Source organism: Mycteria americana, chromosome 9 (assembly GCF_035582795.1).
Source record: "Mycteria americana isolate JAX WOST 10 ecotype Jacksonville Zoo and Gardens chromosome 9, USCA_MyAme_1.0, whole genome shotgun sequence".
In the NCBI taxonomy this organism is placed as follows: domain Eukaryota; kingdom Metazoa; phylum Chordata; class Aves; order Ciconiiformes; family Ciconiidae; genus Mycteria; species Mycteria americana.
The window spans coordinates 32,181,321-32,197,229 of record NC_134373.1 but is presented as its reverse complement, the minus strand read 5'-3'; the positions used below and the strand labels follow the sequence as shown (position 1 = coordinate 32,197,229).

At 39.3% G+C, this 15,909-nt stretch overlaps 1 protein-coding gene across 6 annotated transcripts in view; it reads left to right on the top strand.

The window, feature by feature from the left end:
* The window catches only part of MYLK (myosin light chain kinase), a 223,507-nt gene that overhangs the window by 137,194 nt on the left and 70,404 nt on the right, over positions 1 to 15,909 (top strand). For 5 of the 6 annotated variants that reach the window (XM_075512682.1, XM_075512681.1, XM_075512680.1 and 2 more), the window contains 3 exons: positions 1,107 to 1,353; positions 9,428 to 9,508; positions 9,861 to 10,750. In XM_075512682.1, the coding sequence (XP_075368797.1) occupies positions 1,107 to 1,353; positions 9,428 to 9,508; positions 9,861 to 10,750 (1,218 nt within the window). Of the gene's footprint in view, positions 1 to 1,106; positions 1,354 to 9,041; positions 9,258 to 9,427; positions 9,509 to 9,860; positions 10,751 to 15,909 lie in introns of those variants that run through there. The other variant, XM_075512684.1, reaches the window with a different exon arrangement.

Below are 15,909 nucleotides of genomic sequence, written 5' to 3'. Positions count from 1 at the left end.
TTGTGAAGGGTGCTAGGAGTTCTCAGTCTCTGCATCTGAATTAAAAAGGATATTGAGCAGAAGCAACTTTAAAAAAATCTTTTCACTCTGGAACATTATGTTACTATTTCAAAAATGCATTCCTGAGTCCTATTCCTAGGGACAGTGCAAAAATTCTGCTAAATGCAACTTCAGATTATAACTATAAGGCTTACTTAGCTATGGACTTAACGTAAACCATTTAATGATGTTTTTCTTTCTAATTAAAGCCCTGAGTATTTGGAAAAGCTCTCTAGGAGCCAGGTATCCTGGCTTTAATATTAGCATTGTAGTGGTAGCAGGTGAGAAACGCATGATTTCTGCAATTTGAGAACTAGCTGCAAAAAATTTGGCTTTGAATCTCCACATATGATGTAAATCCCACAGTAAACACTGAAGTACCTACAAACTTCCTGTGACTGGGCATTCAGTACCTTCATGACAGGGGACTTAATCTAATCTTACTGTATGCCAACATTTTCCCATAGTTATTACTGAGAATTATTGGAAATCAATGGGAGACTTTTATTATTTTTAATGTAGAGGAACTTAACCCCAGGATTTCAGAGCCCCATGCCTCCAGGGGTGGGTCTGTAGTCTGTTGTCACTGTCTGCTCTGAATTCAGACCTTCCTCTATTCTCTAAGCTCCCCTGAGATCTAGCTTCAGGGTCAGTCTTCTATATTAAATGCAATTTTATGCAATTTTTAATGATGATTTATTACATGAACTCTCAGCTGCACAGCAGTCATAGTACTGTCGCTTGCCCTTAAAGCTATTCCTATGAATATTCTCTAAGGACAAATCTTCAAGATTCCTTTTAGGGCAGCTTTAAAGTCCCTTTGTTTTGCTCTTAATATAAGCCTGGATCAAGCCCATAAAGTGCCAAGTAAACAATTAGTTTTAGTACCAACACAAGTTACGTCCAAAATTAAAGCCTGACTTATTTTCAGATTAAAAACTCATACCCCGCATGTTCAAAATAACTTTGCTTGTCTGTGATTGCTTTCCCTCAAATTAGTCAGCTTATTCATTACATTCAAGCTTGGCATTTTCTCCTGATTTGTAAACTGTGTTTGTAAACTACAGAACCTCAGGATGGTATTCAGCCCTGGTTCATTAGCAAACCGAGATCAGTGACAGCAGCTCCTGGGCAAAATGTCCTTATATCCTGTGCCATTGCTGGAGATCCTTTCCCTACTGTTCACTGGTTTAAAGATGGGCAAGAAATAATGCCGGGAACAGCATGCGAAATCCTGCAAAATGAAGACATCTTCACACTGATCTTGAGGAATGTGCAATCTCGTCATGCAGGGCAATATGAAATTCAGCTCAGGTATGTTTGCCATGAAAAGAGCTTGTTCCCTTGGAACAATTAGTTATATTTACTCTCAAGTTGAAATTCCCGCCTGAAGAAGACAAGAGTTCCCTCCTATTTGCACAAAACAGTAGGGTACTAAAGGAACAAGATATTTCTGAGGGATGAAAAGAACTAATAAAACTCAAAGAGGAAAGAGGAAATACAAGAAGAGTCAGAAAGGACAAAGCAGTATAGAGTTTCTTTTTGGGATCCTGAAAAGCAAAGCTTTGTGGCAGCAGTATAGGAAGTAATCTGGGTTTCTAGCAAGGGGAACCACAATCAATGTCTTGAATTTGGAGCTATTGTTTATCATGTTTGGCATCTCTCTGGATATTTGTAAGGATGCCTGTTTTCCATGGGAACAACCTGAACAGGAAGGGCCATTCCACAAGATTATGATCCATATCTTTGAGGGGAAAAAGTGTTTCCTGGCCATGTTTGAAATGTCTGAATTTTATATGGAAGTTGTAGTCTCCTTTTTCTGATGTATCTTTGAAATGAGGCACCATGATGCTTTGAACTTCTTGTCATTCCTACAAAATTTGGAAGAGCTGTTTTGAATTTTTTTTTTTCTGGTAAAATAACTGTCCTTTAAATGAAGAACCAGATTTGCTGGTTCTTTACCTTGTAGAAAGTGCCACAGCATTTTCCGCCTCCAATGCTGAAGATCGGGTGTAGTTACATATCACCTGTGTGGTTACAGAAAACTTATTGTACAACTTTAAACTGATGTTATCATTCTATGCTATTTACTGTGCATGGATGTATTGCCTGACTTGGCTAATATTTGTGACTTTATTAAAATTTATTTAACCATCATGGACATTTGAATCCATTACACTGGGATAAAATTATCTGCTCTGCTCCACACGCTAGCTTTTTAGTCCAGGTGGACTAGTCCAGTAGGCAGTTTAGACAGATACTGCCCTGTATTACAAAGTGTTAGCATTGAAGTTCTGCACTGCTTGCACTTGCCTGGTTTATGGTGGTTTTTGTCTTTTTTCATGCTATAAACAAGTTATTTTTGTTTCATATACTTCAGTCTAGTACAAAATTTAAAACCAGAATTGTACTTTGCCTGCTTGCAAATAAATTACTCATGTATTCTTAACCCAAGGAGGGAGGGCATTTATTAATAAATTTAATCCCTTTAGCCTCTAAACAGTGAGCTTAATTTTTCTATAGTTATAGTTTATTTTCCAACCAATGTCACCCAAATGATGGACATGTCACTGTGTAGATAACTAGCTCTAAAGTATGTTTCCATAGACTATCACAGGCATCCACAAACTATCCTCAGGATATTTTAGTATTTAAAGTCAGACGAGGCACTCACTTTTCACCAGAAAAGGGTGCTTTAGAAAATCATAGCTGTTGTATATCAAGATTTCCTATAACGACGTTTTTCTACACTTAATTACAAGTCTTATTACTAACATTTATGTACCCTGCAATATATTGTGAACTGAGTCATTTCAGGACAATTGGCTTGTTCACAATCAGCCCAGGTCATCTAGGGCATTTGTAATGCTGATTTGTGCAGATCATGTCTACATACATCCTTGCATCTAAGAAAAGTCTCTTTGGGGATCAGTGGCATTTCTAACACTCTACCTCTGGCAGGATTAGAAATGCCAGTTCAGTTTCACTGAGGTCACTAACCTCTACATGAGAGAGCAGGCCAAACTGGGAGAATTGCTACTGTCTACTGGTACGTTTCCACACTTTGGTTTGTGTGCCCTGGACGTGGGCATCTTCTCTTACAATATGCTGGTGGTTTCACTTGAACTGAAAGAGAATGAGATATTTGAGCAAAACTTCAGGGATGGAAGAAGGAAAGAAAACAGGAAGAACAAAGGAGAGCCAAAAGGGCTTTGTGGAAGACTTTGTTGTGGCTGCTGTGCTCAAGTTGACCTTAATGATCAGGTGTAGTTGGTGATCACCCAGGCCAAATTCATCACTAAAGACATTTGTCAAAGTGGAAGCCTGACAATATCATGACTCCAGAACATAACAGAATGTACACTTAGAAAATAAATTATTTCAGAAAATTATCAAAAGAGAACAATTTTTTGGGGGGTGAGAAGAAGTCAAGTTGTAGCTAGAAAACAACACAGCAGATTACATGCCAGTTTCAGTTATTCCCTAATCCTTTTAGTGGAGAAATAGCTGGGGATCCCACAAAGATCACTGCATTCATGTTGGCTTTTTCTAAACCATAATGAGTAAAGCTATGCTGCAATTAGAGCAAGGGGAATGCTGATACCTCTTTTTACCCTGCTGTCATTTGTAAAATTTCAGTTACTGTTCAGGAACAGAAAGCGATATGCTTTTAGGCAATTTCTTATATACTATGAATAACAGAGAAGTAACTCCCTCAGGAATATCCCAGGAGCCACATGTCAGCTGTATAACTTCAAGTTTGCAATAGAGCTAAAATAATTTTCAGCAGCAAATAGTCTTGTCTAAATAGCTTTTGAACTGCCTGCATTTGTCTTGAATACTTGATTGAGAATTGTTTATATATTCAGAAACAGTCTTAACAGTACCTGAGAGGAGGAGAGCTGCATTGAGTGTCTTTCTCTCAAAAACTCCAACGAAGTCCATTAAAAATATGGAATAACTGAGAAACCACAAGTCAAGTCACTGAAGAGTTTATAGAGAAGTTGACATTGGGCTATTTTTAAACACAATCATTTTCTTTTCAAATAAAATGTGCAGCTCCTTTTCATGTATTAATTTTAGAAGCATGTTGCATAGCTGCTTTTAGGGAGTAATTCCTTCTCCAACTCCTTTAATTTAGTCTGGGCATGGTTTCCTACCAGTGGTAATTATTTTCCAATTTTCTTCTCCATTATTCTTAAGCTCTAAATTCTGTCCTAATACCCCCACAATTCTCCTTTTGTGTTGGCTGCTCACAAATTAAAACTCTGGTCTTAAAAATTGGGGTTTAACAAAAGATCCATTTGTCTCTGCCTAGTTCTTTCTCCTTTCATCGGAGTGAGCTGACAAGGGTGTGTAGCCCAGTGTGATCCTAGTGTGATCCATCAATGATTGCTGGTCAGCTTTCTGTCTGTCTTTCCCTCCCTCAGAATTATTTAGAATACGTGTTTGCTTTGCCTTTTACTATATAGCAGACTCCTAAGTCTGACTTTTAAGAGGGTAGTCATTGTAGCCTCTCCTGGTCCTTGTTTTAAACCTACACAGACCTCTGATTCCTCTACACTTGCATTCTTCATTTTAATTGCACTAATAATGTTCCATTGAGCCTGTTATTGCTCAGGCCTCAAGGAATGGTGTTGCATAAATATAAAAAGAACAACAGATTCACCCACTACTGCAGTTCATCTATTGAAATTTGAACATTTTACAGCCTGCAAAATGCTGTCCCATGCAGTTGAGAGATAACAAACCAGTCAGAGTCTCTATGAAACTATCGTGATTGAAATGGGAAATAACAATCCTTTTCTGATTCAGGAAACCACAGACATCTTTTTCTCCGCCTGTCTTTTGCGTGCTTCCAGTGATGCAAGCACTGGTATCCTTTTATCCCAGTATGATTTTCCCATGTTTTTTCAGTCAGTGTGTACATCATAAATGAAGAAGTAAGCAAAGAAATTGGGAGTACTGGACAGAGACTGTGTTTGTTGAGCAAAGCTTTTCTCTTTATAATAGCACGGTCAACATAAGAGACCTCAGAAATCCTCCTGCAGTTCCTTAAACAAATCATCTGCTTTGTTAACCTTTGTCTTCTCAGACGCTGAGTACATCTCTTCTCCCCTACTCCATCTTCCGTAAAAGTTTGGTTAGTGTGGATTAATCTTATTTAGAGATTTTGATAATTTGATTAAAATCAGAGGTAAACATTTGTCTTATAAATCAGTGGTACCTCGAATACTCTGCAGTTCAGGTTATATAAAAAGCAGTTGTAAGATTACATTCCATTACACCAAGCAGTAAATACAGTTCTGTCTTTCTGTAAAATACAGTTTGCAAACCTTGTTTTCTGCTATCAACACATGGTCTATTTTTAGGAAAGAAAACCATGACCCCTTCCTATTCCATTCTCCCACTCAATGCTGTAAAATGCAAATAAAATTATTGGTCTTTCAGGTATAAAAAGCTTTTGGCCAAACCCTCAAGTGAGGTAAATCAGCGCATCCTCTTTGAAGCCAGTAGAGCTGTTCTGCTTTATGTCAGCTGAAGTTGTGATCCAGTAGATTAGTTGCTTTCTTTGGGGTTAAAGCTTCATGGAGTCTGGACTTTCTCTCCATTTAACTAACTCACAAAAGAGTTGCAAAAGCTCATTCTGAGGCTTTGCAGTCACCTGCACTGAAGCACTAGCTATAGCTACGTCTCAACCTCTTTGTCCCTTTCAATTCATTCTTAAAAAAATGTCATTTACTCTGCAATACTTGTTTCACACTTGGTAGACCAGTAGGAATTTTTGCTGTGTCCCCACACTATAATTAACAGTGCTTTTTTTCCTCTTCCTCCAGAGAGTGCTTCCTAGGGACACCCAGACAATAAGTCTCATCTAAGGTTCAGTGAATATTATTTGAGTAGATTCTGCCAAGACACTAGTATTTCAAGATATTTTCAACATAAAAGCCATTCCAGGGAAAACTGATCCCACAATAGGACAGAGAGCTATTTTTAAAATTGCTTCAGGCTTTGCAGCTGGGGTTGTATTTGTTTTTGGTTGGGGGGGTTTATTATAATTCCTTGACATTTTAAAGATAAGTCCTGTGCATGGGCATTCTACAGAACAATCCTGCAAAAGTCAACACTTCCAGACACTTCTTTGCAGCATAGCTACTAAGCATAGGTTTTATCCATGTCTATCATTATTCCACAATAACAGAGCCACTAAGATCTGTCTTTGTCTAGAGTTTTGTTGATAAAATGCCAACATGGAGAACCTCAAGTTGCAGAAGTGATATTGTTATTGCCAAGATTCAAAACAGCAGAGACGTGAAAGACTTGAAGTAGTGCTTGTGTACTGCAAAGCTCTATTTTTTCTAACTGCCCCTATGTATCTTGCCTTGCCTAGATTCTGAAATTGCGTAAATGTAAAAATATTTACAAAGTTTCCAGAATTATTCTTGATTGAATTTAGCATCTAAACCATCCAGTCCTTAATTTTTCTTGGCTTGTTTCTCTTTTTCCATCTTGTGATCTCCAAGGTGGGTCAGTGATATTAACTTCACCTTTTTAGACTCTGCAACTAAACGCAGAAGACAAAATTATGTTCTCACTGCCCCTAAAATCAGTAACAAAACTCCATGTGATTTCACTGGGAGCAAGACTTGCCCTGAGGAGGCTACACTTTCGAACAGGGATATGATGAATCAGACACAGACTAGAGGTTTGTATCCAGTGGTCTAGTTTTCAGCCATTCACTTGAATCAGAAGTCATAATTAAGATCAAAAAACTACTTTGTGAATCATTTTTTCATCTAGGTACTTCTATGTCCCAATGTTGCCATAATTTGTAAGTGCTTCCCAAGGTTTTAAAAATAGAAAGAACAAAATGCTCTCCTACTTTCTTACCCCCTCCTTTATTTTCCAAACCCTGTGAAAAATAGCTTGGTTTAGAGAGGTTTACTTTGCCTTCCTTATTTGCTTCTTTGCATATGTGAAGAATTTGCAGAGGGAAAGATGCATTGCAGGAATGGGTCCTGCAGAAATGCTATTATTCTTCACAGTGGTCAGGACCACATTCAGTATCCCTAGATCCCTCTCCTGGGAGAGTGCTGTCTCTGTTACTTTAACCTCTCCCACTGGTGACACAATTCTTGTAGGCAAATATTTTTGCCATACAGTCATGACAGAAGCTGAGCAGCAGTGCCTCCCTATTTGATGTATGCTGTAAATTGTCTATACTTCAGCTTGCATGGCTTTTCCTACTTTGTCAGCTTTGGATTGGTTTTAAGTCCTAAAGGAAGAGTAATTGAGCTCTAGGAGACTTATGGGAGGGATCTTCTGGTAAACCAACAGCTTGCTAACAGCCCTGTAGCACTGGTGAGTGAGAAAGTACTTGAGCAGTTTGAGTGTGTCTGCTTTTCCTAAAAGCTTCTGAGAAGCAGGAAAAAAAATTCATGAGTTTCAGTAGTGGCAAAAGGGACCAGTTTGAAATGCATTGTTTGAAGACAACAGATTTTCAGCAATGTTGGTACCCTGCCATCATTTGATGCCAATCAGTATGTTGGGAGGAGGTGACATGCAATTCTTTCTATTTATCTTTCCATTTCTCTTTCCTTCTTTCTATTTCTCTTGCTTCCAAATGGAGGTCACACATAAGAGGCAATAAGAATGGCAGGTCTCCAGTGCAGGACTGAGTTAAATACTCTCTGCATTGACTTGGATCCTCTCCTGCCATTTGGACAGTTTCTGTTCAGTACTGAGATGTTCTCTAGTCTTTTGTATTGAAGGAGATTAGGGTTGTGGCTTTCAGTGCTGTCCTTATGGATTGCCTTCAGTAACAGTTTCTAGTGTTCATATTCTGATTTGTTGGATATCAAGTGTTGAAAACATTTCTATGGCTTCTTGTTTTTAATGTTCTTAAGGTGAAATAAGATGTGTTCCTACCAGCAGGGCCTTTACTTCGCAATCCAGTTACTTTGGTCAACCCCACCAATTTCTTCTTGGTGTTAAAGGCTTGATTTTAATATTAGGCTGGTCCACTGTTTCATTTTCTAAAGCAACAGAAAGTAAGGGAAATCTATCTGAAAAGGTGATGGCACTAATTGCTATTATAAAGACATAACTTAGTGCTGCATCTGTGTTAATGATCTTGCCTACTGTGTGACTTCATTGCAAGTTGCAAATGGGTGAAATTAGAGTTTATTCACCCAAATAGAACCATATCTAGGAATGTATTTCCATGCACTATTTAAAAACAGGCCAGACAACACGTTTATGGCAAACTAACAGAAAGGCACTCCTGAGTCTGTGTTTTAAACTTCAGGGCAAAGTGGACTTGAAGATGCTCTTATCTAGCAAGTCTTTTGAAAGGAGAACACAGCTGGGAAAACCCGCCTCTCTTTCCTTCCTCCCCCCAAAGCACATGTGTTTTCTTCATGTCCAGGAAATGTTTTCAGTAGCAAAAATTATTTTTGTTTGAAAAAGAAAAATCATCCAGGAGTTTGTAGTCCATTTACAAGCTTATACTTAAACTGGGAAGGATGAAAGCGTTTTCACTAATGAAAGATATCTTTAGTCCTTAATCAATTCAAGTCTGGTTTTTTAATAGCCGTTCAGGGGAGTGGTGGCAACAGTTACACAACTGCTGCCCTGGGGGAGTTAAATTTTGCTTTTGGCATCTCCTGTGTTAAGTGGAGAAGAGCCGTTTGGGGCTAGAAGAATGATATATATCTGCGGGAGGGAGGGAGCAGCAGGGGTGGGGGGAGCACTTTAAATGAATTTTTTAATGGGAGCCCTTTCCAGAAGGCATCCATGGTATTCCTCTGCAAAAGGAAGAATAAGTACTCAGCACCATATATGGTGACACTTTTATGTTTTTTAGTATAAACATGTACAGGCTGGAGCAATCCATGTAGATGGGTTTTGCTGATTGGTTGGGCTGGGGGGGAGGGAAGGAAATGAGACCCTGCTTTTAATATCTTAACATTAGAAAACTTAAGAGCTTGGGTTTGAATAAATAAACAGTAGGCAGAGTTGGAAAGATTTTCAACTTTGCAAAACAGCCCCTTCCTCTGCCTTGATTTTCCAGCTTTTGTATTTGTTTTCCTTTAGCTTGTTTGTTTGCAGCTGTTTCGTTCTGTGAATTGCTTTGATTTTTGTTCAGGGAGTATGTTGTTCCCAGTGTAGACAGCAACGGATCAGTAAAAGCTATTCGAGATAGCTTGGCTCCAAATGTAAGGGGACCAAATCCACTCAGTAAAGCACCACAATGCTGGGCATAGGAAAGGAGGATGCCACACTGGGTTTGAGCTGCTTTAGTGCAACACACAATCACTTAGCTCAGGCAAGTTACAGTTTTGCTGGGAGAAACCTCTGCTTTTCTGATTTCACTTAAATATTTCAGGAACCAAGTTGGAGAATGCAGCTGCCAGGTGTCTCTGATGCTGCGGGAGAGTTCAGCTTCCAGAGCAGAAATGCTCAGAGAGTGAGTATTTTTCCCAGGGACTTGCATGGGTGGGTTCTATTTTTTGCTCCGTTAATTCCCTGCCCTTACAGACCCAGGCTGGCTGCTGTTCAACCTAATCCCCAAATGTGACCCAACAAATTGTTTTCATCATACAGGCTAAGCACATTGTACCAAGCCAGAGTAGAGATCTTTTTTGTTTGTGCCCTTATATGGCTCCTGAAGTCATCATTGATGCAATAAACTAATGGAGTGTGCTCCTCTAATCAACCTCCCCTTCTATAAACACATTTTGTTCCTGCTCTGAGATTGTTCCCTGACATTTTTAAACCAGCCCCTTTCCTAGCTCTCTCTTTTCTTTTTTGGATCATAGTGGGAGGGAATCAGCCAGCTCTGGAGAGCGAAGAGATGATGGAGATCATGGTAAACTAACATTTGGTAGAACAAGTGGCTTCAAAAAGAACAGCAGTGAAACCAGAGCAGCTGAGGAAGAGCAGGAGGACGTCCGAGGCGTGCTGAAGAGGCGAGTGGAAACTCGGGAACACACAGAGGAGAGCCTGAGGCAGCAGGAAGCTGAGCAACTTGATTTCCGTGACATTTTAGGCAAGAAAGTCAGCACCAAAAGTTTTTCTGAGGAGGAACTGAAAGAAATCCCAGCCGAGCAAATGGACTTCCGAGCAAACCTGCAGCGGCAGGTCAAGCCCAAGACCTTGTCAGAGGAGGAGAGGAAAGTTCATGCTCCTCAGCAGGTGGACTTCCGCTCTGTGCTGGCCAAGAAAGGCACCCCAAAAACCCCATTGCCAGAGAAGGTGCCACCTCCTAAACCAGCCATTACAGATTTCAGATCTGTGCTGAGCTCAAAGAAAAAGCCACCTGCGGAAAATGGCAGCGCCAGCACCCCAGCACCAAATGCCCGCACCAATTCTGAAGCCCAGAATGCGACCCCCAATTCTCAAGCCCCTGTTGCCAAACCAGCAGTGAAAAAAGAAGAGAAGAATGACAGAAACTGTGAACATGGGTGCTCAGTGGTGGATGGCGGAATAATTGGGAAGAAAGCTGAAAACAAAACAACAGCAAGCAAACCACCAGCAAGCAAAGGAACAGCACCCTCCTTTACAGAGAAGCTTCGGGATGCTCAAGTAGTAGATGGTGAAAAATTGGTCTTACAATGTCGGATTTCCTCTGATCCCCCTGCAGCTGTCACCTGGACTCTAGACAGCAAAACCATCAAATCATCAAAGTCCATTGTCATCTCCCAAGAAGGTAAATTAATCGAATTACAAGCCAGCTGGATGGCACACTGTTATATCCGGCTCTTGATTAATACTATTTAGTTCATTAAAGGTAACCCAATACTTTATTTAAGTCCTGTGCCAGTAACTGTTTCCAGATGCAACTTTCTTGTTATTTCAGTGGAGTACACAAGGAACAGTATTGTTTGACATTTCTTGCAGATTCTCCTTTAACAGCCTGCAGATGTAATTTTTATAAAGTTGAACTTCTTGCATTGTTAAATGCTGTTTACATTGCTAACGCTGTTTAAGGAGCTGGTACATGACATTTATTTAAGCTGAACTTTAAGGATTTAGAACATTGAAAACAGAATAATATTATTGCTGGTTTACAAATTCTAATTTAATTCTTCTCTATGTTTAATATTTCAGGCTTTTTATTGCAATAAGAAACACAGAAGCAAAGAGGGGTTGTGTTGTAGAAAGAAATTACTACAACTTCAAGTTACATAGTTAAGATCAGAGTTGAGAACTGATTTCCAGTGTATTTAATGCCCCACCACAGATGCTTCTGTTGCCTTTACAGAGACTGGACTATTTGAACCCCGCTGGCCTGATGACTTTCAACTAATTTCAAAACAGTGCAGAGTTTGGTAAAAGTCCTCAGAGAGAACACTTACTGTTGTCAAATTGAGTGATTTCTTTACATTCCACATTCTGGATAATCAAACCCTACTAGACTGGTTTTGTATGAAAGTTAATATTGTATCTAGACAAAATATATTTTCCTTGGGACAAAAATAGGGAGGATAACTGATAATACAAAAAAACTTCTTTACTTCATATTTGTTTCATAAAACACTGAGGGAATTATATAGAGAATGACATTGTCCTGCATGTTGTAGTAAAAAAGTCCATGTTCACCGTAAGAATTATAGCTTGACACAGGGGGCCTGCACTCTTAATTGTGAATCTTTCTTCATTTAATCCAGACTATTTTCAGTGTATTTAAATGAGAACCAAATGAATACGCACAATGGTTCACCACAACGAGTGAATCCTTGTGCAGTGTTCCAAGCACTGAAACATGAGGATTCCTTTAAAGTGGATGCAGTCAGAAACAACATTGCCTTCAGAGAGGGTGGGGGAAAAAAAGGTACCCGAGTACTACATTAAAGGGGATAACAAAGTAAGTAGGTGGAGAGAGGGAAATGGTAGCAAGTGCGTTGTGTCTGGCATGTGTCTGAAGTAGCATAAAAATTTTATTTATGAGTACATGATGATTTTCACCAGAGGGGAATGAATAAGGGTAACTGTCATGTACATGAGAAAAAGTTGACTGGTGGAAATGCCATCCTTGTAAAAAGGACTGACAGTATCAGGAGACTTCAATTTAATCAGCCTTACACTGGAAGCAAGATTTCAAGAGTTTTCTTGGAGTTGCTCAGGGTGAAAAGAAATTATGCATCTCAAAGTTTCATGTCTCCTATCAAAGTACATCAGATAGACAGCATCTCCATATCAAAGCTTCTGAGCTGTGGTGGAGCCTCCTAAAGTCCTGAAGTGTTACTGTTGTGGTGCTGCAGAAAGCTGTTTTCTTGACTGAAATAATCTGAGTAATTGACTGTTACAACCCCCCAACTCATATTCACTTTATGAAATGGTACTGTGGAGCTGAAAATCCAGTGTAGTTGTCTTTACAGTGAAGTGATCCTCATGTACAGAAATGTTCTACCACCTGAGCAGGGCATGTGGCTTATCCCATCCAGTTTGTCTGTGCTAGGTGACACTCTTAGTCATAGCTGGCATTTTGTCAGGATGTCACACTTCAACAGTGCTTTCCATTGAGGTAAGGAACAAAGGTCACCACTGGATAAGGAATCCACTGTTTCAGGACAGCTTCTTGCAGGTAGTGAAGAAACTGTCCTTATGTTTGAGTTGTACCTGCATTATTACACTAGTATCATGCTTAGGTAGTCAGTATTATCGGTACTTCAAAATTATGCTTTCTTTTGCACATATTTGCAGAGGATCTTAGAAAGAAATATTACACAGAGAAGTAAATGCTACTTTCCTCCTTTAATGGAAAGAAATGGAATGAGGATTAGAACTATTTTTTTTAAACCTTATTACATACCCTGTGGTACACTGAGGGGATGCATTGCATGATGGTCAGTTTAGGTTTTTTCCTGACAGTACCTGCTAGCTTTGGCACTTAGAGAACAATGTGTTGCTGTGAGATGCTTTCATGCCAGCTGTTAAGTAATTTACTAGGTATGCATGATACTTACTTTAAGTAAGTTCCAGTTTTCTTGGAGATTGATTTTTCTCTTTTCCCCTAATTAGGAACACATAAATAGTTGAAGGAACCAAGGGAGGAGAAGTAATAATTAGAGCTACAGACTAGAACTGAGAAATAACAAATTCAGGATGAATATCAGGAAATACTATTCAATAGGGAAACTATATGGATTAGTTTCACAGAAAGTGTTTGGCGCAGCTTTAAACATAGAGAGCAACAATAAAACTGGATGCAGTACTCAGCAGCCCAATGCCAAAATCCCAGATTCCATCTTTTGCCCCAAACGCTGAAAAGGCAGCTTCGTCACGCCCGCAGGTGTCATGTCCTTCAGCAGCAGTGCCTTTGGCCAAGCTTGGAGCAGCATTTAATAGGCTCTGGAGATAATCCCCTAGAGTCTTCCTCAGCTGAAAGAAGGTTGAGTCTGTGGGGAAGGAGAGGAAATCACAGCAAATGGACCTAGCTCACATTAACGGGCTTAGATCTTGCAAAGCCATTTTTTATTTCTTCGGTATGACCTTGCTCCTCTTGTGTTCAGCAACAAAATCCACTATGAAAGTGGATAGACTGGGTCTATTCTTAGCTATTTCACCAGCTGGTTTTGTGCTGCCATGATGTTTGGTGGTGACCACTGGTTCTCACGTATGGAAAATTTTCCAGAGGTATCTCACAGAAGCATAACTTACTTGTTCTTAGTGAGTTGGATACTGGAAAGTCCTCTATCTAGAGTGAGACACGTCTATCTGCTTCTTATCATACTACAAGCCCATTTCAGTTAGTATGGGTCACTGGCCCACAAACTGTTCAATGTAAGTAACACATGAACCTGTAGAATGCCATGTATTTGTCTTCTGGAAATTAAATTAACCCTCTCTGTCATTGCCAGAAAGCAAAAACAGCAGTTTGCTGATCTTCTGCTTCCAAATACATTGTGAAGATAAATACATAAAATCTGGTTTCAGGAACATGCCTACCTGATAAAACAAGTAGCATATTTGGCCAGGAAGAGCAGACTTAAAAGTATACTTGTGTGTAACAAGTTCACAGGATAGGCAAACTAAGTAGTCCCTTTATGTAGTCACTCACTGAAAGCAACTTTCGTTGGCATATTTGTCCTAGCTGATAGTAAGGCCCTTTACCTGTTAGAAAAAACTCTATTCACACATCTCCTCTGTGTTTGAAGAGGCTGACGCTACATTGCCTGTCGAAGGCAGTTGAGCCATTAGCATGCAAGAAGAGATGTTAGCCCCGCTTCTGTACCACCAGAGAAGCCCCAATTCAAACACCAAGATCAGAATAATCACTGATTGGTAAGGTCTTTGGCAAAGGAAAAATTAAATCCTGCTCCAAAAAAGACCTTCATCTTAAGGCATATTTATGCAGTATTTGTGCTGTATTCCAGTACTTAATCTAGGGCTTGCAATGTATTCTATTATTCCAGGTTTAAGTTTACATTAGCAATTAGAAGTGAGAATCTGGGCAGCATTATACTGAATGTCACAATCACAACATATCCAAGATCAATCTCATTCCTTCCATTTTACATTTCAACTATTAATACTGTTTTATTTCCCTTTGAAATCATGAACATCAGTACTTGTTTCTCCATTTCTTTTAATAATTGCCCAAATAGTATTCTGTCAGTTGAATGGCATGAGTGATTTGTTGCTTAAAGTATCATTTTTATGACAAAGTGAGCTCTTACACCGTATTTCTTTTACGAACATGTCTGACCTGGTAGGAATTTATTAATGGTTTGATTTGGTATTTTTCTTCTTTTAAACACTTGTCAGAGTGCAGTTATCTACATTCCTGGGATAGATATTAGTGTGTTTTTTGCCTGTGAAATCTCAAAATAAATGGTAATGTAACAAAGGAACAAAAGAGAGTACTCATAAATTAGAGCATTATGCATTTATACGGGCAGGTTAGATGGTGTATGGTTAAGAGGCAGTTGATTTTAATATGAGAGAGTTCTTCTTTGTTTGAAGTTAGGGGGGGCTTTTTGTTTGGAAAAAAGTTTTTAAGAAGGCTCTAGCAGACATTACAGTGGAGTTAGACATATAAGGACTGAGTAGAACAAGCTTCCTCACACGGTGAACTCTTTAGAGCAGGAACCATTTTGTTTTACATTTGTATAGTACTTGGCACAGCACTGCCCTGTGCTAGTGTCCTGCTGCGTGACTCACTCTTGGATAGAAAATCCAGATAGAAAATTTTTGCTTGGTTACAAAAGTCGTTCTAGAAGACCACAGTGAAAGGGGTTTGGAAGCTGGCATCCTTACTAGACTGGAGAATTGAGGTGCACAGTGAATATAAGTCAAAACTGACAAACTTGCCATTTTTAAATCAGCTTGCTCTGCTGGTTTTGGCTAGATTTAGTACAATGTGACTATATAGATTGAAGAGGAACTACGTAACAGAGGTTCAGGTAGCAATGATGGTGTAGCTTAGAAAATGCCCAGAGTTTGTATTGCTTTGTGTAAGACAGCATTTTTTTCTTCCTAAGCGTCTTGGCAGCATAAAGAGTTGGTAATCTTGTTAGCAATAATGCCTTAACAACTTTCTTGTGACTTAACATAACTACTAAATCTTCCTATCAGTTGTGCAAGTCTGTGTCTGTCAGTCTAACTAGGATCTGCTATGACTTTTTCAATTTCTTTTTAATTAACTTTGAGCAAAGCTTTGGTGTGTAATTAACACAACTCTATGTACTGCTGAAAGTAGACGGATTCTGCAGCTTAAAAAAAGCTTCTTCAGAAAGTTTAAGGCTGGGGAGATCATCTGAGCATCAGTTCTGACACAACTCCATGTTTGTCACATGCCACAAAATTTCCCTCTGTACTGCCATTTTTGTCTGAATCTTCCTTCTTCCAGAAATGCATGTAGTG